A 28,000-nucleotide genomic window follows, 5' to 3' on the forward strand; every position below is an offset into this window, starting at 1 on the left:
CCCTCTTCTGCTGGTCTGCAAGAAGTGAGCACCTCCTGGTGCTGGCAAGCTTCTTACGAACCTGCACACTCCTGCTGACACCATCACTATTTCTTTGCTGCTGTGCTGAGAAGGAAAGCGAAAAGAGCTACAATAGCTTAACTCCTCAGGGACATGAGAAGGTGAGGATGGGAATGGGATGGAGGAACAGGAACCCAGAAAACAGATTGAGGACCAGTTTAGGCTGGTCTCTCCCTTACCTCACCTGCCATGACTCACTCAGCATCACTGATATCCTATATTAACATTAGGACCCCTCCCCATACACCCTGAGCTCCTCCAGTTTCAGTTGAGGACCAATTTATAAGAAAATGGAAAGATCAAACAAAATAATGTTACCAGTTCTTTTGCTACAGATAAAGTTTTGGATAGGAAAGGAACCTTGAGGAGATGTCTGTACACCCATGTTCTTACCAGCACTATTCACAATAGTCAAGAGGTGAAGCCACCTAAATGTTTGTTGTGGATGAGTGGACAAACAAAAAAGGAAGAAAATGCTGTCATACGCTACTCTATAGGTGAACTTTGAGGACATTATAATACTAAGTGAAATAAGTCAATCACAAAAAGACAAACACTGTATGCTTCCAGTTATGTGAAATATTCAAAGTAGTCAAAATCATGGACAAAAAGTAGAATGGTGGTTGCTAGGGAATGGGAGTTCCTGTTTTGTTTTTTCCTTTGATGGGTCTGGGTTTTGAACTCAGGGCTTTTGTGCTTTGCAAAACAGACGTCTAGCAGGGCGCTGGTGGCTCACGTCTATAATCCTAGCTACTTGGGAGGCAAAGATCAGGAGGTTTTGAAGCTAGCTCCAGGCAAATAGTTCTCAAGACCCTATCTTGAAAATACTCAGCAAATACACACACACACACAAAGGGTTTGGCAGAGTGGCTTAAGTGCTGGATCACCTGCCTAGCAAGTGTGAAGCCCTGAGTTCAAACCCCAGTACTGCCAAAAAAAAAAAAAAAAAAAAAAGTAGGTGCTCTACCACTTGAGTAGCACCTCCAGTCTGAAGTTAATGTTTTAAGAGTGCAGAGTTTCAAGTTTTACAAGATGAAAAGTCATGGCAGCAGTGGATGGCGGCAATGGTTGTACAACATTACGTACGCACTGAATAACACTGGACTGTACACTTAAAATGGTTAAGGCAATGTATTTTATGTTAGATGTAGCTTACCACACCAAAATAAACAACAACCAAAAATCCCTGAAGAGGAAAAAGAAAAGAACAAGTCAAGGGAACAGGTAAAAATTCCCCTTGTGTCCACAAGTATCTTGGCTGGCAGTGTGGTGACTATGGATGACCATCAGAGGCAGTGGGAAGTTGGGGTGGAGGAGCCACCCAGGAAAATCAGTATCCAAATTTCCCCAAACACATGTCCCTTGGCAAGTGAAGTGAACACGTTCTTCTTCAGCACCTGTGAGGACGTTGAATTCCCACCTCAGGAGAAGTCAATTTGTCCACAGGAGGCGTAGTTTCCAAAGCTGTCCACTGTGAACCTCTGAGAGATGTGAATGGAATTGAGCTTTAGGGAACCAAAGTAGAAGTTCTCAAACAACTGAAAAGCAAAAATTAAAAACCAAATGAATATTGAAAGAGAATTATAGATGAAAATATTAAACACCAAACTGCAACAATTCCAACAAACCTTTCAGTTTTCTTCTTGTTATTCTGAATAATACTCCTGGAGAAGAATGGAAGGGGGTGGAGTGAGAAAAGAACAGTCACAGTTCTTCCCTCTGATTAATTCTAAAGTCTCCCTGAGAAAATGCAATAGAGAATCTACTGAGCAGTTGATTCCAAGAACTGAGCAGAGGAGCAAGAACTCACAAAGCTGCTCTGACTTTGTTACTGACCATGGAAGAACCATTATAGTAGCCTGCTTTGTTCCACCCAGGATAAAGCTTGATATAACACATCCTCCTACCTTATCAACAACATTTATTAGGAGCGCTGACTAACATAAATAGAAGATGAGGCTCCTGACTCACAAATGATTCGGACAATCCAGTGAGGGGCACACAAACCCACCCGAGGAACACTTCTGCCAGATGACAGAACAAATGTGAATGATCATACTTACAGAAAACATTTCACTAGAGGGGAGTCAAGCCAGCATTCTCAAGGAATGCTCTTTACTGTGCACCTCTACTTTATAAAAGCTTCCAAAGGGGTTGAGGGAAGGAGGGACCTGATCTTGTGAGTAGCACATTTATAAGGCAGAATCAGAAATGACATGAGAATTTATCCTAGGAAAATGAAGGTACACCATTTGGATGTCAAGGAATATAGGACACAAGATCTGGGTTTTCTTAAGAGTCAGTAAGGACTTCAAGAAAGCTCACTCTCTTGCTCTCTCTTCTCTCTCTCTCTCTCAACCTCCCAACCCCCCAACCCAACAATGCTTCAGTGGAACCTAAGGGTGGGACTTTCTCTTCACTCATTTTTATACTACCTCCTGTACCCATGGAACTTCAGTCATTGTTGCTTTTCCTCTTCCTGCAATTAATTAATGGCCTAGAAAAATGCCTGAGGTTCATTAAAGGCTAACTTTACAAAGCCCAGTAAATATTGATTCTTCAACATGACATCAACTTGACCCCAAAGATCTATTTGGAGGTTATATGCTGCACTGTCTTGTCTTTCTGAAAGGTGACCAGCTCTCACCTGCATCGATTTACACAATTAACTTCTCTTCCTGGCTTAAGCAGCCTGTTCAAATGATATCCATCCTTTTCCGTAAAGAAATTCAGCCTGAAACAGTTAGCTGCTAATCCCCTTGCTGAACATTAATTTGAAGTGAAAACCATGTCAGTGAGACTGGCAGATTTATAGCTTTGCAAACTGAAGCCTTCTAGGTACAGAAAAGACAAAACCAAGAGGCAACAGAAGAAGAGACAAAGCAAAGCTAAACAGGAACTCAACACTTTCAAGCAAGTTACTTTTTAAGGACTGGAAGTCTATGGGTCCTCTATACTCTCTGTTCACCCATGTTTCCAAGTAATGAAGACACCACATGAAGATCTGGAAGTGACCTGCCTAGGACTCCATTTGGCTTTATGCAGACCTCCAGACGGCAGCATCTGCCAGAAGAGAGTCTCTTGCTTCATTCAGGTTGAAAGGAAGTAGTAAACATGGTAATCCAGTTAGCTGGATGTGATTTTAGTGCAGTGTTTGGAAACATTAAGAGAAAAAACATAAATTCTCCCTCTAAACTAAGGCCAATGCAGGTGGAAGAGGGAGTGCTGAAGTCAGATTCTAAGCTTATATCAAGCATACTGGGCATGTATGACAATGGGGACATGACCACTCACTATACTAACACCATGAGGGATAAAAGATCACAATGGGCAAGGATATAGTAAGACGAATAGAAAAAGTACCTTATAAATTGTAAAATGTTACTGAGACTCAGGAATTTCTAGTGGTGGTTTAAAAAATAGTTTTGCCCACATTAACCATGGGTCATTTTACCTTCCTAAGTTGCCATCTTCTTTCCTAGCTTTGGATAACATCACATCAAATGGATTTTTCATCCAGAAGTTCCTCATACTGGCCTTATCTTCATTTTAGCCTTTCCTAGTTTTGTGTTCTTGTCCTCTGAATGCTTGTGATGATTTTGTAACAGATGATTTAGAAATGATTTTTCAGTTATTTCATTGTTTAGTCATTGTTGTATTTTTAGTGTTAAGCCTTTCTGTTAGTTCTATCAATCATTTCTAGTGACTCATCACAATCAGCTCTGTAGAGGGAGTAGCTGAATCCCACTACATGCTGTAAGAGTATCTAGTAGTCTGCATGTGATTAATAAATATTTGTTGGGGGACTGGGGATGCAGCTCAAGTGGTAGACAGCCTGGTTAGCAAGTACAAGGCCCTGAGTTCAAACCCCAGTGTTGCAAAAATAAAAGGATGGGGAGGTGTTTGTTGGAGCTGGGCACAGCAATTCATTTCTGTAATCCTAGCTATTTGGGAGGCTGAAATCAGGAGGATGGTGGTTTAAGGCATGTGGGCAAAAAGTTCACAAGACCCCATCTCAACTAATAGCTTGTGTGGTGGCACATGCCTGTCATTCCAGCTGTAGGGGAGGCTGAGATCAGTAATCTGGGCAAACAGTTCATGAGGCCCCATCTCAACAGAACAAGCTGGGTGTGGGGACATGTGCCTATCATCTCAGCTACTGTGGAAAGTATAAATAGGGTCATGTCTAGGCTGGGCTCGGCAAAAAGCAAGACCCTATTTTAAAAATAAACTAGAGCAAAAAGGGTGGAGGTGTGGCTCAAGAGGTAAAGTACCTGCTTAGCCCTGAGTTCAAAACCCAATGTCCCCCCCCCACACAAAAAAAAAACCACTATGGGAAGCAAAGAAAGTGTGCAATAAAAGGTATAGGTCATCAATAAATCCAGCAGGAGATAAGGAAACAATGGGCGCAGAGGGCTGGCACCTAGGAAAACCATCTAGAGGAGACAGGATCTGAATGAGTATAGTGGGCAGGACAAGAAGACAGTTTAGATGTTTGAAACGGTCCTGAAAAGAGGCAGTAAGAAAGTCATAAGAGGGAGAAACAGATTAAGGGGGACCCTGAAGGTCAGGGTCATAAATTAGACTGCATTCTAGCTGGTAGGAAACCACTGACAGTCTCAGAACAGGTGCATGAAAAGCACATTTTAGGGAAACTGATCTGATATAGTATATTGTGCTGACTAGAGAAGAAAACTAGAGAAAGGCAAGGAGACCATGCAAGTGGCTCAGTCATGAGGGAGATTCTGAAACAGAAGCAGTGGGAAGACTAGAGCAGATGTGAAATACTAGGAATGAGACACAGAGAAGACTTGGTGACTTTCTGGGTGAGAAGGCAATAAGGAAAGCCAGGGTAAGGAGGGGGGGTATAGGAGGGTGCCACAGGGCATTTCTGAGAGGGAACTATTTTCTGGGGGAAATAAAATTCAGGTCTGTTTACACACTATGGTTGTATCGCTAGCCGGATATGTCTCAAGCCCTTCTCCAATCTATAATTTTCCCGATAGGCTGATAATGTGCATTAACATGAAATATGCAGTGCTTTTAGGTGGAAGTATATCACCATAAAGAGCTTTACAGCTGTCCTTTTTTTTTTAAATTGAGTTGTACTTTATATATTAAAATGAACCCTTTGTGTTACAAATTAAAAATATATTTTCCTCCATTTTGACTGCTTATGATAGTGCCCTATGTCAATTTAAATTAAAATTTTTATGAACTCACACTTATCATAATGAGATTTTTAAAACAAAATGACTTGGTGCCAATACTGTTACATATTAAAAGACCAAGGTGAATAAGAAAAATATATTAGTACTGACAACAACACTAATAAAGTAAAGATAGTAAGAGCCAATAATTTATTGAGCCTATGTACCAGGTTAGTTATGCTGAGGGCTCTCTACCATTGTCTGATTACATCCTCACAACTCCAAGAAACAGATGCTATTATGAATTCTCATTTTATATTTGAGACTAAGGATTGGAAGGCTAAAGTAACTTGCCCAAAAGCACAGAGAAAGTTGATGGGGTTCAGGACACATCACCCCACATACACACTGTGGCATTTGAGGAAAAGGCAGGAGCAGGAAGGTCTGTTGGATCTTCCACTCCCCTTCTCCCCTGAAGCAAGTCCTAAGACCCTCATTGAATGGGCTAAGCGTGCAACTCAAGTGGTAGAATGCCTGCCTAGCAAGCATGAGGCCTTGAGTTCAAACCCCAGTACTGCCCCCTGTCAAAAAAACCCCTAAGATCCTCATTGGAGAGGTTCCCTTCCCTATATCTGGAGGTAAAAAACATCTTTATCTGTGAAGACACAGGATACAGAGAAGGGTCTGAACAAAGAGGCCTTGCAAACGTTGGGGCTCAGAAGACCGTATCACCAAGTATAGTACTTTAGAATTACAAGTACTCTGAGCTGAAGGAAACTGGAAGGCCTTAGAAGCTTCCTTAAAATCAAAGTGCCTCTCCCACCATGCCTTGTTTCTCTCCTTTAGGTGCAGGTAGGTGCTCTCCTTTTCTGACTGAAGAAACTTCTTCCAAAAGAAATGCAACTGTCTTAAGCCCCTCCCTAGCAGTCTTATCACATCACCAGAGAAGACAGAGAGAGGAAAAGTTCTCACCATGCCCAGACAGATTTTTCACCATTTTCCTCAGGACAGCTGAGGGGTTGCAGAAAGACTTCATCTGCACTGTAAGACTGCCTCTGTGCAGTGCAGTTCTACCCCATGCCTCCTTCAGACCCCAGAGGAACTTTATCCCAGTCATGGTTGTTTTTCCACCACCTGGCTCCTAAGTTTCATATTTTGTATGGCTCCCATGTACATTAATAAATTGTATGCTTTTTCTCCTATTAATCTGTCTATTGTCAGTTTATTTCAGCAGACCTAAAGACTTGAACCTTCAGAGAGGGAGAAATTCCTTTTACCCCTCCATTAAGTCATCCCCCCCCGCATTTATTGCCATTAGATTATACCCTTTTACACTTCTATATTTCTCCATGACTATTCATTCTTTATCAAACTGAAGCAAAAAAAAAAAAGTATGATTTTGCTTTGGGTCTTCATTTCTGAAGGCTCCTGTGTCATGTAAAACTTAAACATGTATGCTTTTTCTATTATTAATCTGTCTTTGTTATAGGGGCCTCAGTCTTGAACTGTTACCCTGCTTTAATCTTGAGCTGCCTATTTCACCTAGCTGAATTATTTGTGTGTGTGTGGTGGGGGGAGGTACTAGGGCTTGAACTCATGGCCTTCACCTTGAGGCACTCCATCAACCCTCTTTTTGTGATGAGTATTTTCAAGATAGGGTCTCACAGACTATTTTCCCAGGCTGACTTCGAACCATGATCCTCCTGATCTCTGCCTCCTGAGTAGTTAGGATTACAGGTGTGAGCCACCAGCACCCAGCTACCTAAATGAATTTCTACTCTATCTTAATCTTGTTTATCTTTGAGGATGGATGCCTGAAGTCCAGAAGTTCCTCTTCACATGGGTAGGCTGAAACTGACTGGATCTAACATGGCTGCCAGTGACACCATACAACCTTTGACTTCATAATAATTCATCTACACGCTAAGTGACACAATCTCCAGTGCTATTACAGTTGACAACTGCTATGTCAACAACAGGAAAGAACCACAGAAGGAGTGAAAATGTCTAGTGTGGTGGTGCATGCCTGTAATCTCAGCAATTGGGAGGTTAAGGCCAGTCTGGGTAACACAGGGAGGCCCTGTCTCAAACAAAGCAAACAAAACAAAACAGACAAAAAGAGGGAAAAGAGGTGGCATTCAAACCTCTGGAAAATCTCTACCTATTCCCAGAAATAACATGAATATTCCTACCCTTTATTAACCTATCCTACCTCTTCATTTCTTTTTTTTTTTTTTGGTGGAACTGGGATTTGAACTCAGGGCTCCATGCTTACAAAGCAGGAGTTTTATCACTTGAGCCACACCTCCAGTCCATTTCACTTGTTATTTTTTGAAGATGGAGGTCTCCTGAACTATTTGCCTGAATTGTCCTCAAACAGAGATTCTCCAGACCTCAGCCACCCAAGAAGCTAGGATCACAGGCATGAGCCACTGGCGCCTGGCTGTCCCCTCATTTCTTTTACACTGTTTCTATTAATCTCCTGACCCTCAACAGGTAGAGAAGATGATTTGTGAGTTTATCTTCCACTTCTCCTATTCTTGGCCAAGAATGAAAGTCTCCTTCACTGCTCAATAATGGGTACACAGTCTTTCTCCACAATTCTGAGACAGAAGAAGGTCCCAATTCTGTAACAGAATCTAGAGATGAGAGAGAAAAGAAATCTTTCCCTTCCTGAAAAGTAAGATGGACATGTGAGATTCACCAAGGAAGTGACTATAGATCGGAGCCCTTTAACCTTTGCACTTCATTGCCCCACGTGGGCACTCATCTTACAGCAGGGCACCTTGAAGCCCAGGCAGCCCTCAAAGACAGACCCCAGGCACAAGGCACTCAACGTGTACATATTTTTTCCTTGGACCTGGCTTAAGAGTTAGGCAGCTCTAGCTCAGCTGGAAGACTTTTAATTGAATTCTGGATGCAAATAAGCACAAATCAACTAAACTGCTCCATTTAATTAGGTTCCTGAATGGTGAGAGGACAAATCTTAAACTACAAGTTTAAAAAAAGAAAAGAAACTTGATTGTTCTTTCAAACCTAAAGTAGTTCATGAAGAGCAAAGTGTTACATTACTTAGAAAATAACAGATCTAACAGGAAAAATTTAAATTAAAAAAGAATCTAGTCAAGGTACTGAAGTCATGTTGAATTTTTTTCTCCACTCTGTTGTTTTATAACAATTCTCTTGGGGATTTTGAAACCTAAACCATTTTCTTTCTGAAAACATTTTTCTCTGAGACATAGGCTGTTATGGAAACCAGTATTTTTTAAAAAACCTACTGTAAAGGAACAAAACAATGAACATGACTACAAATATTTGGTAAGGAAATAAAAATAGAATTTAAGACTGCCAGTATTTGTGCTATCACTAGTCAATAATAAGGACTGACTTGGACAATTTAAGAAGAAAATTTAATACCTAAGTCAGAATGACATTTGAAACTGCAATGCACGCAGCTGCTCTCCTTTATTATGCATTCATAATGTCATTAAAAAATTAAACTTTTCCTATCACCAAGTAAAGACAGAATTGAGGCCCACTGAGAATAAAAGGTTTAGGTTAAAATCAAGGCTTCCCTGACAAAAAACAGCAAGATAAAATCCAACCCTGGGGTCCCTGCCCCGTGACTGTGGCAGCTTCCATTTTTAGTTTGTACATGTTGTTTCCTAGGGGGATCACAGAAGCAATTATTGACTTCTGGCAATGTAGTGGTACACACTGGAAGAAAACAAATGGCAAGATCTGAGGGCTAACTGTCATCATTTTTTCTTGCATTAATTTCAGACCTTCAACTCCTTTCTCCCATGTCTGGTGACATAGCCATCAAAGACCAGAAAGAACTCCAAATGCAAAGAGGCTGCAAAAACAAGATAGAAAATCTCAGAGTGGGGAGAAAGGTGAAGAGGAACTTTCTCCTACCTGTGACCTCGAGCTATAAAACCAAATGAAATGCCAGTTCCCAACAGCATAATGGCAAACCTATTGGGGATTGCTCCTCTCTAGCTCCCAAAGGAGGCACATTCTTTTTCTTCAGTCTTGGAAAATGTAGTAGTCATGCTTCTCAAATATCCTTCTTTTAAGGAAACATACTTCTCAGGCTGGGTGGCCTCAGGGAGTTATTTGTTGTCCCAACATGACTTTCCAATAAGAAGAAATTCAGTTTTAAAGTCCAAAGTGAAGACTCAAAATATATGACAGGGGTGTGCGTGTAGCTTAGTGGTGGAGTGCTTGCCTAGCATATGTGAGGCTCTGGGTTTAATCCCTAGCACAGCAAAAATTTTAAAGATAAACAAATGAATAAAATATAAGTCCTATACAATTCATTAGTCATTCTTGGTATATATGAGTTAAACTAACAAATCTTTATGACGTATTTGGTGCAAATGAACACAAGTATAAGCAGTTCGATTAATGCAAGTATTTAGGAGGGTATATGAGGTCCCACTTCCTGATGAAGGACACTTTCTATTGTTTGCATGTTTGCAGTTAGACTTTTGAAACTCAGGAGTAGTATGTGCATGCTACTTTGAAGTTTTCTCAGTGTTTTTCTTTCATAATCTGTCTTACCAATTTATACTTCACATACAATTACCCTGTTTACAGATAAAAGTAACAGTAATGACACTATTTTATCCTTAATCAGAATGCTTAACCACCTACCTTCCTCCCAGGGATGGTATGAAGATGAATAAAGACAGTCTGACAACCACTTTGAGCTCTTTGGGAAGATACCCCCAGTACAAAGCCTTGCTGTGGTTAAATAATACCTTTCATCTAAGGATCTAAAAGTATCTTACCAAATCCAGCTCATTAACCCTTCAAAAATTGCTGTGATGTGAACCAGAGCTGAGCATTCTTATTCCCACTTAAAAGATAAGAAACAGAGGCAAGCTAGGACCACTAACACTGTGAGATCAATTTAAGAGTTCCTGGGACCAGACCTAGAATATGCCAATAGAAGGCCATGACCACAAGGCAGTGTGTGTATATGCTCTCAACTGGAACAACAAATCTGAACCAAAGGTCCCAGGGGGAAGAACTTCCATCCTTAGGCTGTGCTATGTAGTCAGACAGAGAAGTGTACTCTTGGTTCAAAGGTTGTTATGGTGTGAACATGAAATGTCCCCCACAGGCTCACGTATTGAGCATTTGGTCCCCGGCTAGTGGTATTATTTTTAGAACTTCTGGAAACTTTTTGAGGTAAGGCCTAAATGGAGGAAGTGAGTCTCTGGGGACAGGCTTTTCAAAGTTATATACCTGGTCCCCTTTCTTCGTCCTGTCCACCATGAGATGAAGAACCTCTTTCACCATACACTCCCACCACCATCATGGTCTGCCCAGGCACATGGGGCCTGGTAACCACGGAGTGAACCTATGAGCCAAAATCTCTCTCACCTCCTTTTAAACTGTTTATGTCAAGCATTCTGTCACACTGACAAGAAAGCTAACTGCTACAGAGGCCAAGAATGAGAAACAAATGATGTGAAAAACTACAATCACAGCTCTTGGAAGATTCTACTTGAAAAACAACAAAATAATGGTAAATTTCTGGAACTTTCATCATGAAAAGGTCTCTACAAACAGGATTAATAAGACTTTAGGTTGCAGTAAACAGAAAGATATAAACACCAGACTAAAAATATAATAGATTTTGAAAAGCATAAAAGTTTTTCATATGTTGTGTTAGAAATTTCACTTAGAATTAGGATCACCAATAAGTTTTCCTTTATTTCCACAAGTAAGTTTCATTTCAATGTTCTGTTTGTTAAACTTTCCCAAATCTAAAAAACGATTCTGAGTTTCTGCTAAGGTACCTGGCAATTCAAATTCTCAAGCCTTCCCATAGCTTGCATTTTTCTGCTGACCACATGCAAGAATACTTCTGATGAGAACAAATGTTGGGAGAATTAAAAGACAAAGGGATGAAGCTACAGCACAACCAGGAGACAAAAAACTTTACATTTGCTTAAAAATATCCACATAGGTTGTGCCCAAATGGATTCTTCCTACCATCACAAGAGAACATACCCAAGCCTGTTTACCATTGAGGTTAGTTGTATTTCTCCACATACACACACAGCACTCCTTCCTTTAGAAACAAAAACAGAAATGTCTTTGGGCTATGGATGTAGATTCATGATAGAGAACTTGCCTAGCATGCCTAAGACTTCAGGATCAATCCCTAGCACTGCAAAAAGAAAAAGAAAAAAAAAAAAAGGAAAGGCAGGGTATAAATGGTTCATGCCTGTAATACTAGTTACTCAGGAGGCAGAGTTCAGGAGGATCAGGTCTGAGGTCAGCCTGGGCAACAAAAGTGAGACTTTATCTCAAAAATACCCAACACAAAAAAGGGCTGGTAGAGTGGCTCAAGTGGTAGGGCACCTGCCTAGCAAGCATGAGGTCTTGAGTTCACACCCCAGTACCACCAAAGAAAAGGAAAAAAATTTCTTTTCTACAAAAGGACAAAAAAGTTCTTAAAGCAAATTAGATCTTAATGCTTGCCTATTAACAACTGTAGCACCATTCTCTTCCCCAATTTCTCCATCTTTAATCAGGGACATCTTTACAAAGGTGTTTTATACTTACAGTAAGATAAACTTGTAACAGGGAGTTTTGAGCTCTGGGTTAGTTAGCTTTCCATCATTGTGACAAAATATCTGAAGGAGTCAATGTAAAAGGATGAAAGGGTTATTATGACTCATGGTTTCAGTCCACAGTCATTTGGCTCTGTTGCTTTGGGCCTGTGGCAGCACAGTACATCAATGCGGGAGTGCGTGACAGAGGAAGTCAGGAAGTGAAAGAGATAAGAAAGGACCAGGATCACAATATCCCCTTTAAGGGCATTCCTCCAGTGACCTAACATCTTCCAACTAGGCCCCTTCTCCTAAAGGCTCTACTACCTTCCAACAGCACCACAGGCTGGGGACCAAGCCTTAACATGTGGGCCTATGGGGACATACTAGACCCAAACTATAGCAAGTTCTGATTATTACTGCTACTCACTGATTACAACCTCCAATGCATCATTCCTGAAGCCAAAAAACAGTTTCCTTAAAAGAATAAGAAAGAGAAGGTTTATTAGAATTCTGACAGCATATAGTAGAACTCTGACAGCATATAGTCTCCATAGTCATAATATGGTCACATTGTGTATTTTTTTAAAGACCAGGAAGTCACTATACTAGAGTCATCTCCAAATACTGCCCTATCTCTAAGATGCAGTGATCAGTGGTATGAGAGTCATTAGCTAATAACAGCCAATCAAAAGAGGACATAATGTACTTGTAAAAGGACTGGAGTACCTCAGATCCAAAGAGCAAGGTCAAGCCTAGTCTATGCGAGGAGTGATTCTTATCACCAACAGTTGCCTCTATAAGGAAAGCAGCAAAGGGCTGTAAGGACATCAGTGGAACAGCTGCAACTTTTCAAGCCTGAAGCCACTACTTCACGCACACCCATTAAAACAGTACCAAAGTGCCTGTGTGTTCCCAGAGCCTGAGCCCCATCTCCATACCAGGGATGTTCCTTGCACAGGGGGGAGCCAGAACTTCCCTGGGCCATTCTGCTCTCCTCAATTGCTGTCTGTCCTAGCTGCAGTGAGCATGAGGAATGCTAACGACCTGACCTGGAGAGGTGACAGAGTCTGAGAATGCAGGTTTTAAAACTTCCTTCAAAATAATCACCCACTGTTGCACTTCTGGATGTTTGGCCTGAGCTTCACTGCTGATGCAAGGATTATCAAGTTTAAGACTCTTCTGGTAAGGCCAAATGACCTATTAGAGAGTGAATTAAAACTGCTATATACAAACAGGATGCCAGGCAGTTCTGCTGAGCACCTCAATATTCAAAATGCCGAGGGACTTTCCCTCCCCTCAGAGCCTTTTGAAAAGTAGCAAGAAAAAACATGGTGTGGGGGAAGAGGTGGAGACAGGAGGCTGTGCTGACAGGGCTGTCAGAACCTGTACCTGACCTCAGCATGGGCTGCACAGGTGCCCGATGCCACAGCAGCCAGAGAACTGGCACCAGAGATGGGCCACTGGGAGTTCAGTCTGCTGCAAAATTTCTTTCCCAGAAAGCTTTACCTCAGGGCATGGACAAGCTTTACCAGGATAAAACTGCCCAGTGGCTGTTAGTTAGCAGAGACTCCTCAACTTCTAAGTGTGACCACCAAGCCTGGGGGCAGGTGGCTTTCAGAGCTGACCCAGATGAAGTTCTGTGGGTAGTTTCCATGAGAAGAACTAATGCTCATTAAAATTTGTTACCACTCTCATTTTCTACTTCCTGTCTGGTTATCTTCCCTCAGATATTACTCATAATGGGCCCTCAAACAAATGCAAAATAGGGTAAGTGTTTGATCTCTGCAATACACAGTAGAAAGGAAATGCATGTCAGCAGAAGTGAGTCCCTGGAGGGTGCACAGGAGACAACAGCAAAGGTAACTTCTTGGTCCAGGGTTACAGAGAGGCTAGGCATCATCCAAGAAATGACTATTGTGGCAAGGCAACAAACTGGGAAAAAGAAGTTGGTGAGAGAGGAGAAAACAAGGTCTTTGGGCCCAGGCCATCTTCACTCCCACTTCTCCAACATGGGGAAAGCATCCAGAAATTAAAGAGCAAATCAGACATCCTTAGGCAATACCAGGCAGCAGAAAGAGGGTACATACATACAAGTAATAGCTGCCCAAATAAAGGCAGGGCTACCAATGGCTCCTTACAAAATGGGAGACAGACTGCCACATGCTAGCAATTAGTTGTTTTTCACTAAGTCACCTCATTAGACAACAAGACATGAATAACTTCATTCTCAGTCAGAACCATAGGACACATGCCTTTGGTAAGTAGCATCATCATAGCTTTACAGATTGTGACACACACATTTTCTATGATTCCCCTTTGTAAAGGTGTGGATAGATGTCAAACAAGACTTTGGAAGAGAGGAAGAGGGTCATCAAACCCAAATGCCTCAGGAGTTGAAGGTCACTACAATCTAAGAAACTCTACCACTGAGTTATATCCCAGAGCTAAATGTTTTATTTATTTCAATTTCATGTAATTTTCTCATACCATGTTATTCTTCTTTTGATGTTTTTTGTACTACTGGAAAATGTGGAACGCTGGTAGTGTGGTTCAAGTGGCAGAGCACCTGTCTAACAAGCACAAAGCCCTAAGTTCAAACCCCAGTACCAAAAAAAAAAAAAAAGCCACATTTGGCCTTCAAACTAGTCTGCCAACTCCTGCTCTAAGTTTATTATCTAAAGTACTGGGCAAAAAATATCCCCTCTGGCAAATCTAGGGTCTACCTATGATGTATAACAAAAAAAAATTTTTTTTTGAGGGTCGGGGGCATGCCTTAAGTGGTAGAGCACCTGCCTACAGTCTCGCTATGTAGCCCAGGATGGCCTCAAACTCTTCTTCTGTTTTCCCTTTTGGCAGTACTGGGGTTTGAACTCAGGTTCTGTGCTTAGTAGGCAAGTGCTCTATCACTTGAGTCATGCCTCCAGCCCTTTTGCTTTAGTTATTTTATAGATAATGTCTCCACTTTTGCCTGGGCCAGCCTCAGACCTTGATCCTCCTACCTCCACTTCCAGTATAGCTACATGCTGTGTCACTAGGTCAGACTTGTTCTTTGAGATAGGTCTCACTTACTTTTTGCCTGGACTGGCTTTGAACCACGATCCATCTCCACCTCCCAAGGAACTAGGATTACAGATGTAAGCCACTCCACCTGGCCTTGAACATTGATCTTGCTGCCTCAGTCCCCAGACTGCTGAAATTACAGGAGTGCTGGGATTATAAGTGTGCATGATCATGCCAGGCTGATTCTCATTTCTTTTTCTTTTCTCTTCTGTTTTTTAGTACTGGGGTTTGAACTCAGGGCCTTATACTTGCTCAACCTCATGAGCCACACTCCCAGCCCTGATTCTCATTTCTTAAACAAAACTAAGACACTCCAATGAAACATGCAGCTATCCTCTTAATAGCTTGCTCTAGCATGAAACATTCTATCAGGAAACTGTTCCTTTGCTGTTGTTTTTGAGACAGGGAGCTACTATGCAGACCACGCTAGCCTCAAACTTGCCATTCTCCTGCCTCAGCCTCCTGAGTGCTGGAGTTACAGACATGTACCACCTCACTCAGCTCATTTTAAGCAAAGTATTTCTGGGCCAAACTTCCTGATTGTTTGATCTTTGTAATGCAGATATTGAATTTTGGTCATCCGGTTTCAAAAGTGCTAAGGCTCACGCAGTTAGTGTCCATGATTCAGACCCAAGCTGTAGGAAAACAGTAATAATATTGGTTTTTCGAGACAGGGCCTCTTGAACTATTTGCCCTGGCTGACTTTGAAACGTGATCCTCCTGACCTCTGCCTCCTGAGTAGCTAGGATTACAGGTGTGAGCCACCAGCACCCTGCAAGGAAAGTTCAACATTTCCAAGATATCAGTTCTTCCAAACTTGATCTATAAATTCAAAACAATTTTAAGCAAAATCCCAGAAAGCTGAATATCAACAAACTGATCTGCAAAAGACCAGAACAGCCAATTTGATACTGAAAGAGAAAAACAAAGTCAAGCTGAGACAGCCAGATGTGGTAGCACAGGCCTTCAATCCAGCACTGGGGAGATGGAGGCAGGAGGATTGCAAATTCAAGGTTAGTCTGGTACATAGTGAAACTTGATCTCAAACAACAATAAAAAAAGAACAAAGTTGGAGGACTGACACTACCCAACATCAAGCTACAGCAATCAACACAGTGTGGTACTGGCAAAAGAACAGACAAGTAGATAAATGGAACAGATCAGAGAGCTCAGAATAGACTCCCAAACATACAAGCAACTGATCTTTGACAAAGGAGCAAAGACTCACAATGGACCAAAATGGTCTTTTCAACAAATTGATGCTGGAACAACTGTACATCCACATGCAAAAAAAAAAAAAAAAGAATCCTGGTTCAGACCTGTAAACCCAGCTACTCATGAGGCAGAGATTGGGAGGATCCTGATGCGAGGCCAGTCCAGGCAAAAAGCTAGTGAGACCTCCCATCTTAACACTCAAGCTGCAAGTGGTGGTGTGTGCCTATCATTCTAGCTATAAGGGAGGCAGGCATAAGTAGAAGAATCAAGGTCTGAGGCTGACTTCAGGTAAAAATGTCAGACCCTATCTGAAAACTAACTAGAGCAAAAAAGGACCAGGGACATGGCTCAAGTGGTAGAATGCCTGCCTAACAAGTTCAAGACCCTGAGTTCAAACTCCAGTACTGTCAAAAAAAGAAAAAAGAAGAAAAAAAAATCTTGATAGAGAGCTTTCATTCTTTATCAAAATTAACTCAAAATGGATCACAGACCCAAATGTAAAATGCAAAAGGACGCCTAGAAGGTAACAGAAGAATGTCTAGATACTCTTGGATATGGCAAAAATTTTTTAGATTCATTAGTGAAAAAATCCTTAGATACAACAACTCTTCCCAATACTTTGAAACAAATGTTCATTCAAAACAAGCCTCTTTACTGGGAGTGTTTAAAAAACTAACTATGTCTTTGGTACCTAAGGTAGACTGACTAAAAAGTTGGTCAGAGAGGGGGCATGTGAAACTTGTTCTTTTTAACCTTGCAGCAGTTGTTCTGTTTATTATTCATTAAACAGTACAAATATGTTTTCTGCATATATTTTTCAGCAAAAAATAATAAATAGTATGTTTTTAAACATTCCTCCCTTATAAAAACTCCCAAGTAATGAAAATTAAACAAAGCTATCATTTAAATTTATTCATCCTGATTGTCCTTTTAAGGGCTTTAAGGAATACAGATGGGACCAAAGCAAAAATAAATGTAATACTTGAGTGACTCTCATTCACATCTTTCAAGAAAAGTCTTAATGTGGTGAGACAGTTTTAAAAAATATTTTTAGGGGGTAAGAATTTAAAAATTCATATAGTTAAATACTATTTATCTCCTCTCTAAATTTAAAGGGTCTCCTACATAAAATAGAAAAGGCATAAATTCATGTCCATAGTACTTGGCTTTTTTTTTTAAGTATCTAAGGAAATAGCACTTGTACAGTGCTCTCTGATCTTGTACCTGCAGTGCTTCCCACTCCCTCTGTACCTTTATTGTGCCTCTCACCTCCTCTGGAGAGTGCATGAGAAGCCTCCTCTTGGTTTTGCAGTGGAAGCATGCTGGTGAGTAGTTACTACTTGGCCTTGTTCATCCACTAAGAACAGAATATTGGCAAACTGATTTCACTGTTTACTGCCACTTCACAAATCCCCAAGCCTACTCACCATGTCTCTCTCCAGAAGCTGGCAAAAAATGACCATTCCACTTCCCAAGAGGAGAGTGAGGGAGCAGTATGTGTTGAGGTCAGCCTGATTTCTCCAATTACAGGTTCATCACCTATGATGTTTGTATAACCTATGGTTATACAAACAGCTTCTTTGTTGTTATCTCTTAGAAATGGAAACTCTTCCAGGGGACATCATTCTATTAATTTGGCCTACGTTATCTGCACTAATACATTCTCCTTTTGGAGGTGTCATTCTGTCATACAAAAACACCAAAATTGAATATGTTTGCCCCTTTTCTGCTTTGAATAACAACAGGAGAATGATTCTGTAGTTGTCAGTTCTTTCAAAGTCTTTCTTAGAAAAAAAAAAAAAAACTCTTATTTTAAGCAGGACTAACCAGACATTATTCTATTACAGCTGCAACAACTCTCAAAAGAGCTATACAAAAGAAAAATGTGGCTTCTACCTCCAAAAGTCATTAGAGATTTTTTTTCTTATTAAGGCACCCAGAACACGTAATATTACACTGAGCCAAAATGACCAGTTCTCCTCCTGGAGCAGAATAGCAATTGGCGGCCATTCATTCAATTCTTACAGCAGTGAGCAAGGACTTGCTTTCTTGTTTTGTTTCTCTTTGAATAGGTGAAGAGGCTGGGTTTTTCCAGAGCTACCTCCCATCACCACAGTCCTGACCCTCGGCCCATGGAGCTGTTAATATGCTGCGCACACATGCTGGGCTCCTAATGGCCAGTGAAGCTAACCTGTCTGTTTACTATAAGCCAACTCCTACCTTGTTAGTGAAATTGACCTTTTTTCTTTCGTAAAATAATAATTTCGTCTGGTACAAAAGCTACATAGATAAGATCCACTGTTTTTTTAAATCCTTTGTTTGTTTGCTTGTTTGTTTGTTTGTTTCAAGTAACTCTATAGCTACTTTGCAAATGCAGTTATTACCTTGTGTGCTGGCATGGGGTCAACTACTGCGACCCGAAATTTACCTTTATTCTCCAAGGCAATTTAATTCCCTTGATTGAACATAGGTGAAAGATTATACTTTTGGAACCAATGATTAATGAGCAAAATATTAGAAGCTATACTACAGGATGCTTTGTCCTAACTGTGTTCAAAGGCACTGCTCTTCTTGCCCCATCATTTTATACTGTAATTGCCCACTAACCATCTAACACTCAAGGTAGGAGCCCCTGAAAGGTAGGAACTGTATCATAGTAACTGCTTCATCTTCAGGGTATGTGGTCTGGAAGATGGTATACAGTCAGTAAGCATTTCCGTTAGTGTTAGGATTACTTTTAATATAAAAGTCTGATTGGGGGGAGGGTACCGGGTATTAAACTCAGGGCCTAGCGCATGTTAAGTATGTGCTCTGTTACTAAGTTATACCTCGAGCCCCAAAAGTCTGATTCTTAATTAGTCTCACTTTTAGACTAAGTGGTATATCTATTACCCACCATTTATGAAATGAATTTTAGTCAGACATTATCCCCCCTTCAGACAGATATGCCCAGCCTCAGATATCTAACAATCTCTACCTAAACACTGAGCATCATGGGAGGCAGCAGAAACAATGCTGAATTTGAAATCTTTGAGACTCTGTGTTCTGATTCCAGACTCTGCCCCATCTACAAGTATCTATGAGTCAGAGAGAGAAATCTCTGGGCCCAGCTCTAAAACAGATGAGGCATGAATTGGTAAGGGTGCTACTGGTACAGTGGTGCTTGCCAACACTAGAGGGAGCTACATTCATGTCATCATGGGACAGTTCAGGAAATTTCAAGTCAAAGCATTCCCCATCCCTTCCCACACACCTGTGTTAGGGATAGAACCCAGCACCTCGAAAACGCTAGGCAAACATTCTACCACTGAGCTACATCCCCAACACAAGAAAATAACCATCTTTAAGTGGAAAACTGACTTGTTAAAATGAGAGAAACTCCGTATCAAATGAGGGATCCATATTGCACATACAGCTGCCTGACCCAGAGGCTCCTCAATGCCTGACTTGAATCAACACACTGTTTGGACTTTAATTTTAATTCCATGAGATCTAAGCTGCATTTAAGCCATTCCTAAAGATTTCTTTTCCCACTTAATGTATTTTCTTTCTTAGTCAACAACAACAAAAAGCAAAGTAATTAATCATAGTATTGGAAAATTCCCAAACAAGGGAATAGAAGAGGAAAAAGATTTGTATCACACAGAAACTGTGGTCTGGGAAAACAATGAAATTAACTCCAACTGGATCTAAAGCTACTTCACAAATAAGAAAATACTAGCCAGAGATAGATATATATAGATGACAGATAGCTAGATAGACCAACAGATAGATAGACAGACAGACAGACAGACAGATAGATAGACAGTGGTACATGCCTGCAATCTCAGCTACTCAGGAGGCTAACGCAGGATTCCAAGTTCAAGGCCAGCTTGGGCAACTTACCCACATCCTGGGATAGAGGGAAGAAGAGAGGGAGGGAGGAAAAATAACAAGGAAAGGAAGGAATCAGCACGGCTCTGCAAGGTAAGTGTTAGAATGCCTGCCTAAGTGGATGGCCTATTAGCTCTGTGGGAAGAAGCTCATACATTGCTCAAGGGTGATGTCACCAATTAGAGCAAATGGGGTCACATGAGGCATTTGGTAAGATAACTGTCAAGGGATGGGGTAAGGGAATGGAAGAGGGGTAAGGAAGGAAAAGGAATAAGCATTTTGAAAGTTGAAGCTTAGTCTGATGTTATTATATGCACACTCCTCCATCTCTGAAAAACACCCATGGCCTTGAAAGTGTCTGACCCTAAACCATCATAAAACGAGTAAAATGAAGAATCAAAAATCTCACTCTTGGTATAAACTGTTTCTCTTTGCCCAGAACAACAATGATGTGTTAACCTTATAGAGAGGGCATCAAATAGGGCTGTTACAAAATGTAGTCTGTAGGAGAAAGATAAAAGTAAAACTGAAGAACCCCTTGTATTTGAATTTCATAGATTAATGCAATTCAGAAAAGGAAGGCCTCAACTGTCAGAAATGGATTACCTACTTTTTAGAACATGGATTGCTCCAGACTAAAAATAAATTATAAAGCGACCTTGCAGAATGACTTTGTGGGTGAAGAGAAAAATCTACTAGAACAAGACACACAGTTCTTTTCACTTAAAAAAATGCAAACTCAAGCCTTCAGAGGTTAGAAGAGAGTAAAACTCATTAGGTTCAAATCAATTTATTCCTAGAATCCAAGTAGCTGAGATACGTCATTGCTTCTTAAATCATGAATTTCAAGTACTCTAGAAAGTGCCGAAGTCAAGAAGACTTCTCTCTGTTTTTAAGAATACTAAAAAATTTTAATAGCCTTTCAATCAGTGATCCTCGATGAAAGACATGAGAAGATACACTCTAGTGGTAAAGACAAACAACTTGTTCTCCTCCCTTATTCAGGACACATGCCACAGGAGTTCCAACTCACTCTGCTTCACACTGACCTTTAGAATATTTCGGCCATCAAATGATTCTCTTTCCTTGAAGATGTATTTGCCGTCCGCTGTGTAGAGATTGTACCTGCCTTCAGCTGTAAATATTCCAAAGATAACGTCAGAGGAGAGCTGGGTTATTTACTATTTGTACTCTTGGGTTTCTATAGATACACAAGCACTACTAGCAAAACTTCATGTACTACTTGGAAAATAGCACAATAAGGAGGGAAAAGCAAGCTTTGAATCAAGAGATCTAGCTTCTAATGCCATCTGTCTCCAACTCACTCAACATACATTTGTTCTTTCTATTATCATCTGAGGAGTCACTAGTCACATTCTTAGGCAAATTACGCCTCCTCCACGACCCTCAGTTCTCCAGTTACAAGGCTAGAGGGTGAGACCAGTGCTCTCCAAGCATTCCTTGCCATCTACAAACCCAAGATAAACTACATGCAACGTTAAATGTGTAAATTACAAATGTTTGCAAATTTATTAGTAAAAACTGCCAGTACCCAGACTTTGGGTTTAAGGACTACCCCAAATGAAAAAGAGCCCTTTATAGACTCAAAAGAATCCTTACAGACTCTGACCTTGGTCTAAACAAAGCTGTGCTCTCTACTTATTGAGTTAATTTAGGTTGAATATCCCAAAAGATGTTCTTCAAAGGACAAAAAGAGGAGTAATATAAAAGGAAAGGGTAACAGAGAAAAGAAAAAACAACACATCATTTCATGTCCTTTTTCAGTAAAAATTCAATACAGAGAAGAGTACAGGGAGCAGAAAATTCAAAGCATCATCAAGATGCTTCAAAAATATTCCTATTTCCTCCTTTGAGTATATTCTTTTATTGTTCAGGTCTGGAGAGTACCAGGTCAGAATTGATCTTTAGCTATATATGTGGGGTAACTATGGAACTATTTCTCTAAGAAGCATTCTCCTAATCAAAGACCCCAACCCCAGGCCAGGTACAGTAGCTCATGCCTGTAATCCCAGTTATTTGGGATCACAGTTTGAGACCAGCCTGGACAAAAAGTTAGCAAGACCCCATCTCAACAAACAAGCCAGCCATGGTAGTGACAACTGTAATCCCAGCTATGCAGAAGTGTAGGTAGGAGGACTGTGCTCTGAGGCCAGCCCAAGGGTGCAGGGAAGGGGGGAAGTGCAAGAATCTATCTGAAAAAGAATTAAAGCAAAAAGGGCTCGGGGTATGGCTCAAGTGGTAGAGTGCCTGCCTAGCAAGCATTTGTCCCTGAGTTCAAACCCTAGTACTGCCAAAAAAAAACAGACTCAACTTCCATGTATATTTCATAACCTAAAAATAGGGTCCCTGTTAAGAAAAAGGTTTTGAAAGAACAAGTGAATTAATACCAAATAAATATCAATTAAAAAGCAGAGGGCTGGCTCTTATGTGAGAGCAGGAGTTATTTGTCCTTTTCCCCCCACTTCTCCCTACTTCATCCTGTTATACTAAAACAAGTCCTTGCAAGCTGGGCTACTGGTGGCTCACACCTGTAATCCTAGCTACTTGGGAGGCTGAGATCAGGAGGATCCTGGTTTGAGGCCAGCCTGGGCAAATAGATTAGAGACCCCATCTCCAAAAATAACCACAGCAAAATGGACTGGAGGTGTGGCTCAAGTGGTAGAGTGCCCATCTAGCAAGCATGAAGCCCTTATTTAAACCCCAGTAGTTAATAAATTAATTAACTAAATAAAATAAATCCTTCCTAAAACCTAAAAAAAAAAAGCTGAGTGCTGGGGAGTGTGGCTCAAGTAGAGCACCTGCCTACTACCCAAGGGTCTGAGTTCAAACTCTAGTACTTGGGCTGGGATGTAGCTCGGTGGTACAGCGCTTGCCTAGCATGCGTGAGGCCCTGGGTTCGATCCCAGCACCAAAAAAAGAAAAGACAAAAAAAAAAAACCTCTCCCCAAACTCTAGTACTGCCAAAAATAAAAATTACTAGTAAATAAATTTTAAATATTAAAACACAGAAATCATATATAAAGAGTGAAATGTTTAATGACAGGTTCAAGATCTGTAAGTAGTATCAACCATCAGGGAAGTACAAATCAAAATCAAAATTAGATACAACTTTACAGCCACAAGGACAGCTATGATAATAATAATAATAATAATTTAAAAACCCACGCAGACAATAACGAGTACTGGCAAAGACACAGAGAAACTAAAATGTTTGTGCCCTGCTGGTGGGAATGTAAAATGGAGCAATCACTTTGGAAAAAGAGTCTGGCAGTTCCTCAAAATACACAAAGTTTCCACCTGACCCAGCAACCTCATTCCTAGTTATTTAGCCAGGAGAACTGAAAACAGAGGTCCACACAAAAATTTGAATGTTCATAGCAGTATTATTCATGAGTCAAAAGGAAGACAATACACATGGCCACCAACTGATGAATGTGGTAGGCTCACACAATGGAATGTTATTCAACAATAAAAAGAGAAGTACTAATACATGCTATACTTTAGTTTCTCTTCATATCACGTAAACCTTTTTGCCTTTCATCTGCCTCCTGAGTATTGGGACTGCAGGTGCACGCCAACATGCCCCATGAACTTTTTGTTTTGTTTTGTTTTCTTCTGGTGCTGGGGATCAAACCCAGAGTCACATGCTAGGCAAGGACTCTACCACTGAGCTACTCTGCCAGTCCTATCTTTCATCTCTTTTTTGTTTTTTTGCGGTACTGGGGTTTGAACTCAGGGCCTACACCTTGAGCTACTCTGCCAGTCCTATTTTTGTGATGGTTTTTGCAAGATAGGGTCTTGCAAACTATCTTCCTGAACTGGCTTCAAACTGTGATCCTCCTGATCTCTGCCTCCTGAATAGTTAGGGTTACAGGCATGAGCCAGCAGCGCACAGCTTATCTTTCACTTTTTACTAATACATTCTGTAACCTGGGTAAACCATGAAAACATTATGCTAAGTGAAAGCCAGTCACAAAATATCACATACTGCCTGATGTTATTTACAGGAAATACCTAGCATAGGCAAATCATGCAGACAGAAAGTAGACAGGTGGCACGCAGAACTAGGGGTGGGACAAGATGAAATGAGAACTAGGATAGGACAGGACTGACAATGGTTAGGGATGGGGGTCTCTTGTTGAGTGATGGAAATGCTCCACAAATGATATGATGATGTTGTATTAACTCTAAAACTAAAACCCCACCTCCAATCCCTTATGTATGATAGTCAAAAATGTCTCCAGACAATTCCACATATTCTCTGGGGCAAAACAGTCCCCAACTGGGATCCATGTTTATTTTTAATGACTAACCTTACTTTCTTTTTTCTTCTGTTCAATAACAGCACCACAGGTTGCATGGAGGCATACTTATACTAAAAAATACAGTTCAGTGGTAGAGCCCTTGCCTAGCATGTGTGAGGTCCTGGGTTTGATTCCCAGCATCACAAAAATACACAGATGATTTACAATTTACCTGAGCATCCTGTATCTTTTTTATTTTTATTTATTTTTTTGGTGCTGGGAATCAAACCCAGGACCTGGTCCATGAGCTACATTCCTAGCCCTCATGTTGCATTTTTATCTACTAGATCTGGCGATCCTATATGTGACAGAAGTAGACGTGGAAGCCATGGCCCCATGCTGGCTATGTCCCTGTCCATTTCTGCTAGGCTCATCAAAACAAGGTGACAGATCTAAAAGTGAGGCTGTAGCAGACAGTCTTTGATGACCATTCTGTTTAAACCTCTATTTAATACCATAAGGCCCAGCTGATTACAACTGTGCTACAATTCTATGAGAACTTACCATTGGGGTCTTTCCTGAATAGTGTATTCATGACAGTTGCATGCAGTTTCACACTGTTCCACTCTTTCACTATTAGTCCAGATGCCTGAAAGCGTTCCAACACTCGATCAACTAATTCCTGCAGCCTGGAGAAATTGAAAAAAGAAGTGCAGAAATCTCAGTAAACTCTCCTAAACTCCTGACTACTAATTTAACCTATATATGGAGTATCTGCTCTGTGCCAATGTGCAAAACCCTGCATCAGAAAGGAAAAAAGAGATCTGGGCTCCTGCCTGTAATCCTAGCTTCTTGGGAGGCTGAGATCGGGAGGATCATGGTTTGAGGCCAGCCCAGGCAGGGAGCTCGTGAGACAGACCATCTCAACCAACAGTTTTCACACTGCTTGTGAAACAAACAGTGCTTTGTTTGTTTGCTTCGGTGGCACATGCCTGTCAACCCAGTGATGGTGGGAAGCATAAAGTAGGAGAATCTCAGTCCAGGACTGCCTAGGCAAAATGTGAGACCCTATCTCTAAAATAACCAGAGCAAAAAGGGCAGGAGGTGTGGCTCAAGTAATATAGCACTGCCTAGCAAGTGCAAAGCCCCCAGGGTTGAGTTCAAACCCTTGTACGAAATCTTAGCAAAACATTATAAGGAGTGTTAAGGAAGAGACCAACTGTATGTGAGAGGGCTAAGTTTCTACAGTAGGATTAAACATGATCCTGAAGGATCATTAAAGATTCACAAATAGAACCAGGGAAGGAAGGGCATGTTAAGTGAAGCAGAAGTAGCATGTGAATGGATGCTGTGGCATGCAAGATCACAGCATTTATGGAAAACTGCAGATTATTTAACACAACTTAACAGAGTGAGAGAAGAAGGACAATGGAAACAAGCTGAATATACAAGCATGGGAGCCACAGAAAGACTTTTAACAGGGAATGTGTGATCCAATGTCCACTTTGGAAAACTGACTCCATAGCTGAATGACAAATGTTTTCAAGGTAGAAAGGAGAAAGGAAGAAAGCAACAGCAAAGGGATCACTTGGTGACTGCTTCCTTGAAGAAATTATCTTGACTTCTTTTTTTTTTTTTTTTTTTTTTTGGCAGTACGGGGGTTTGAACTCACAGTCTCATATTTGCAAGGCAGGCACTCTAGCATGTGAGCCACTCCACCAGACCTTCCTTGAAGAAATATCAACAAACACAATGCATCGGGCACTGTGCTAAGCATGCTGCATCCTCATGTCACCAATGAGGAAACCACGGCACAGAGAAGTTATGATACTTCACCAAGATCACTTAAATACTAAGATTCACAATTAGGATACGAAAGGGGTGTAGCTCAGCAGCAGAGTGCATGTGTGACATGCATAAGGCCCTGAGTTCAACCTCCAGACACACACACACACACACACACACACACACACACACACACGGAAATTCTTTAGGGTTAGGGGCACAGCTCAAATGATACAGATTTGCCTAGCAAATGCCAGGCCTGGGTTCAATCCTCATTACAGCAATCAATCAATCAATCAATCAAACTGGGGGTGTAGCTCAGTGATTGAGTGTTTGCCTTGCATGCATGAGGCTCTGGTTTTGATCCGCAGTACCATAAATAGATACATAGATAGATAGAAACTCCCTTAGGATCTGGGGGTACAGTGTACGCTTAGCATATGTAAGGTCCTGGATTCAATCTCAGCACTAAAAACATGTTTTAGCTGAAATTTAAAAATAAATTTAAAAAATGAGAACACACGTAGCCTGGTTTCAGAGGGTATGCTCTTAGGATCACACTATAAACGAGGAAGTGATGAAGCTCTAAGATATGGCAGGGGCAGTGAGAACTGAGAAAAGGGAGTGAAAGGACTGAAAAGTGTTTGTGAGAGAGATGCAGGTGCCCATGCAGACACAGCAGGGTGAAGGGGAGAAAACAGTTCCAGAAATTCCATCTCAGCCAATAAAACCTGGGTGTGGTAGCTTGGGCCTGTCATCCCAGTTATGCAGGAAGCAAAAAGTAGGATGATCACAATCCAGGTCTGCCTGAGCATAAATGCAAGATCCTATCTCAAAAATAACCAAAGCATAAAGGGCTGGGGGAAATGGTTCAAATGACAGAGCACCCAAGCAGCACTACCAAGTCATGGGAGGGAGGATTCAGAGTAAACCAAGAAAAAACTTCAAGCAGAGCCTTATCTCTACTCAGGCAGAGAAGAACTAGCAGAGACAGCTGGGAAGGATAAGGAGACAGGAGAAAATTACAACAGGGAATAATCAGTACAGGGTAACACTAGGGAAAAGTAAAGTAAAAAACATCTTCTCATTTCCCACTGTTAGAGACCTATGTCTACAGTTTTGTTGGCACACTAGAGACAGAAGTCACATGATGGAGAACCAAGGGAAAAACCAGACTGGGGGGTGGAAGGGGTGATAAGTACACATACTTTTTTAAGAAACCTGAAAGGGGGGAGCTGGGAGCATGGCTCAAGGGGTAGAGTACTTGTCTAGTAAGCTTGAGACCCAGAGTTCAATCCCCAGTACCACATACAAAAACAGAAATTTTAAAGGAGCCACCGAGATGGCTCATGCCTATAATCCCAGCTACTCAGGAGGCAGACAGGAAGGAACATGGTTCACATCTCAACCAGTGAGCTGGGCATGGTGTATAGCCCGCTATCATAGCTACATGGTATGCCTAAGTAGGAAATTGAAGTCCAGACCATTCTTGGGTAAAAAATGTGAGATCCTATCAAAAAATAGCTAAGGCAAAAAGGGCATAGGGCATAACTCAAGTGGCAGAGCACCTGCCTAGCATGCATAAAGCCCTGGGTTCAATTCCCAGTATCACAAGAAGAAAAAAAGGAGAGAAACAAATGTGTTCATGTGTTGGTAATGAGAAGACACAGAGTTAAGGAAAGATTAGTTGTGTTTGTCTACAATGAGAAAAAGTTGAAAATATTAATTATACCAAGTAATTTTCCATCAGAGAAGGAAGATGAAACTTGGGAATGGACAGAAGATGATCTCAAAGGAGACAGAAAGAGATGATGTGCTCAGAGGAGATGGGATACATAGGTGAACAAACAAGTGCACGCCCTCAAGCAGCTTTTATTCCAGAGGAAGAAGCCATCCTCAGATAGGCTAAGCTCTGGAAGAAAAGGAAATAGCAAAACAGGAGTAGAACATGATTAGGTGGTGGCAGAGGGTGATAAACTGACATCTGAGCAGAGATCTGAGGGGAAAGCATCCCGGA

The 28,000-nt window shown here is 41.1% G+C and overlaps 1 protein-coding gene across 7 annotated transcripts in view; it reads right to left on the reverse strand.

The window, feature by feature from the left end:
- Positions 1-1,176: 1,176 nt before the first annotated feature.
- Positions 1,177-28,000, reverse strand: part of Ascc1 (activating signal cointegrator 1 complex subunit 1) — a 142,331-nt gene continuing 115,507 nt past the window's right edge. For 4 of the 7 annotated variants that reach the window (XM_074079088.1, XM_074079090.1, XM_074079091.1 and 1 more), the window contains exons 8-10: positions 24,763-24,887; positions 20,983-21,068; positions 1,177-1,598 (exon numbers count right to left, since the gene is read on the reverse strand). In XM_074079088.1, coding sequence (XP_073935189.1) covers positions 1,482-1,598; positions 20,983-21,068; positions 24,763-24,887 — 328 coding nt within the window. In that variant the 3' untranslated portion in view covers positions 1,177-1,481. Of the gene's footprint in view, positions 1,599-1,691; positions 1,725-19,878; positions 19,953-20,982; positions 21,069-24,762; positions 24,888-28,000 lie in introns of those variants that run through there. The other 3 variants (XM_074079092.1, XM_074079093.1, XM_020161910.2) reach the window with 3 other exon arrangements.

The sequence above is a fragment of the Castor canadensis genome, chromosome 7, assembly GCF_047511655.1.
Source record: "Castor canadensis chromosome 7, mCasCan1.hap1v2, whole genome shotgun sequence".
Classification (NCBI taxonomy): Eukaryota; Metazoa; Chordata; class Mammalia; order Rodentia; family Castoridae; genus Castor; species Castor canadensis.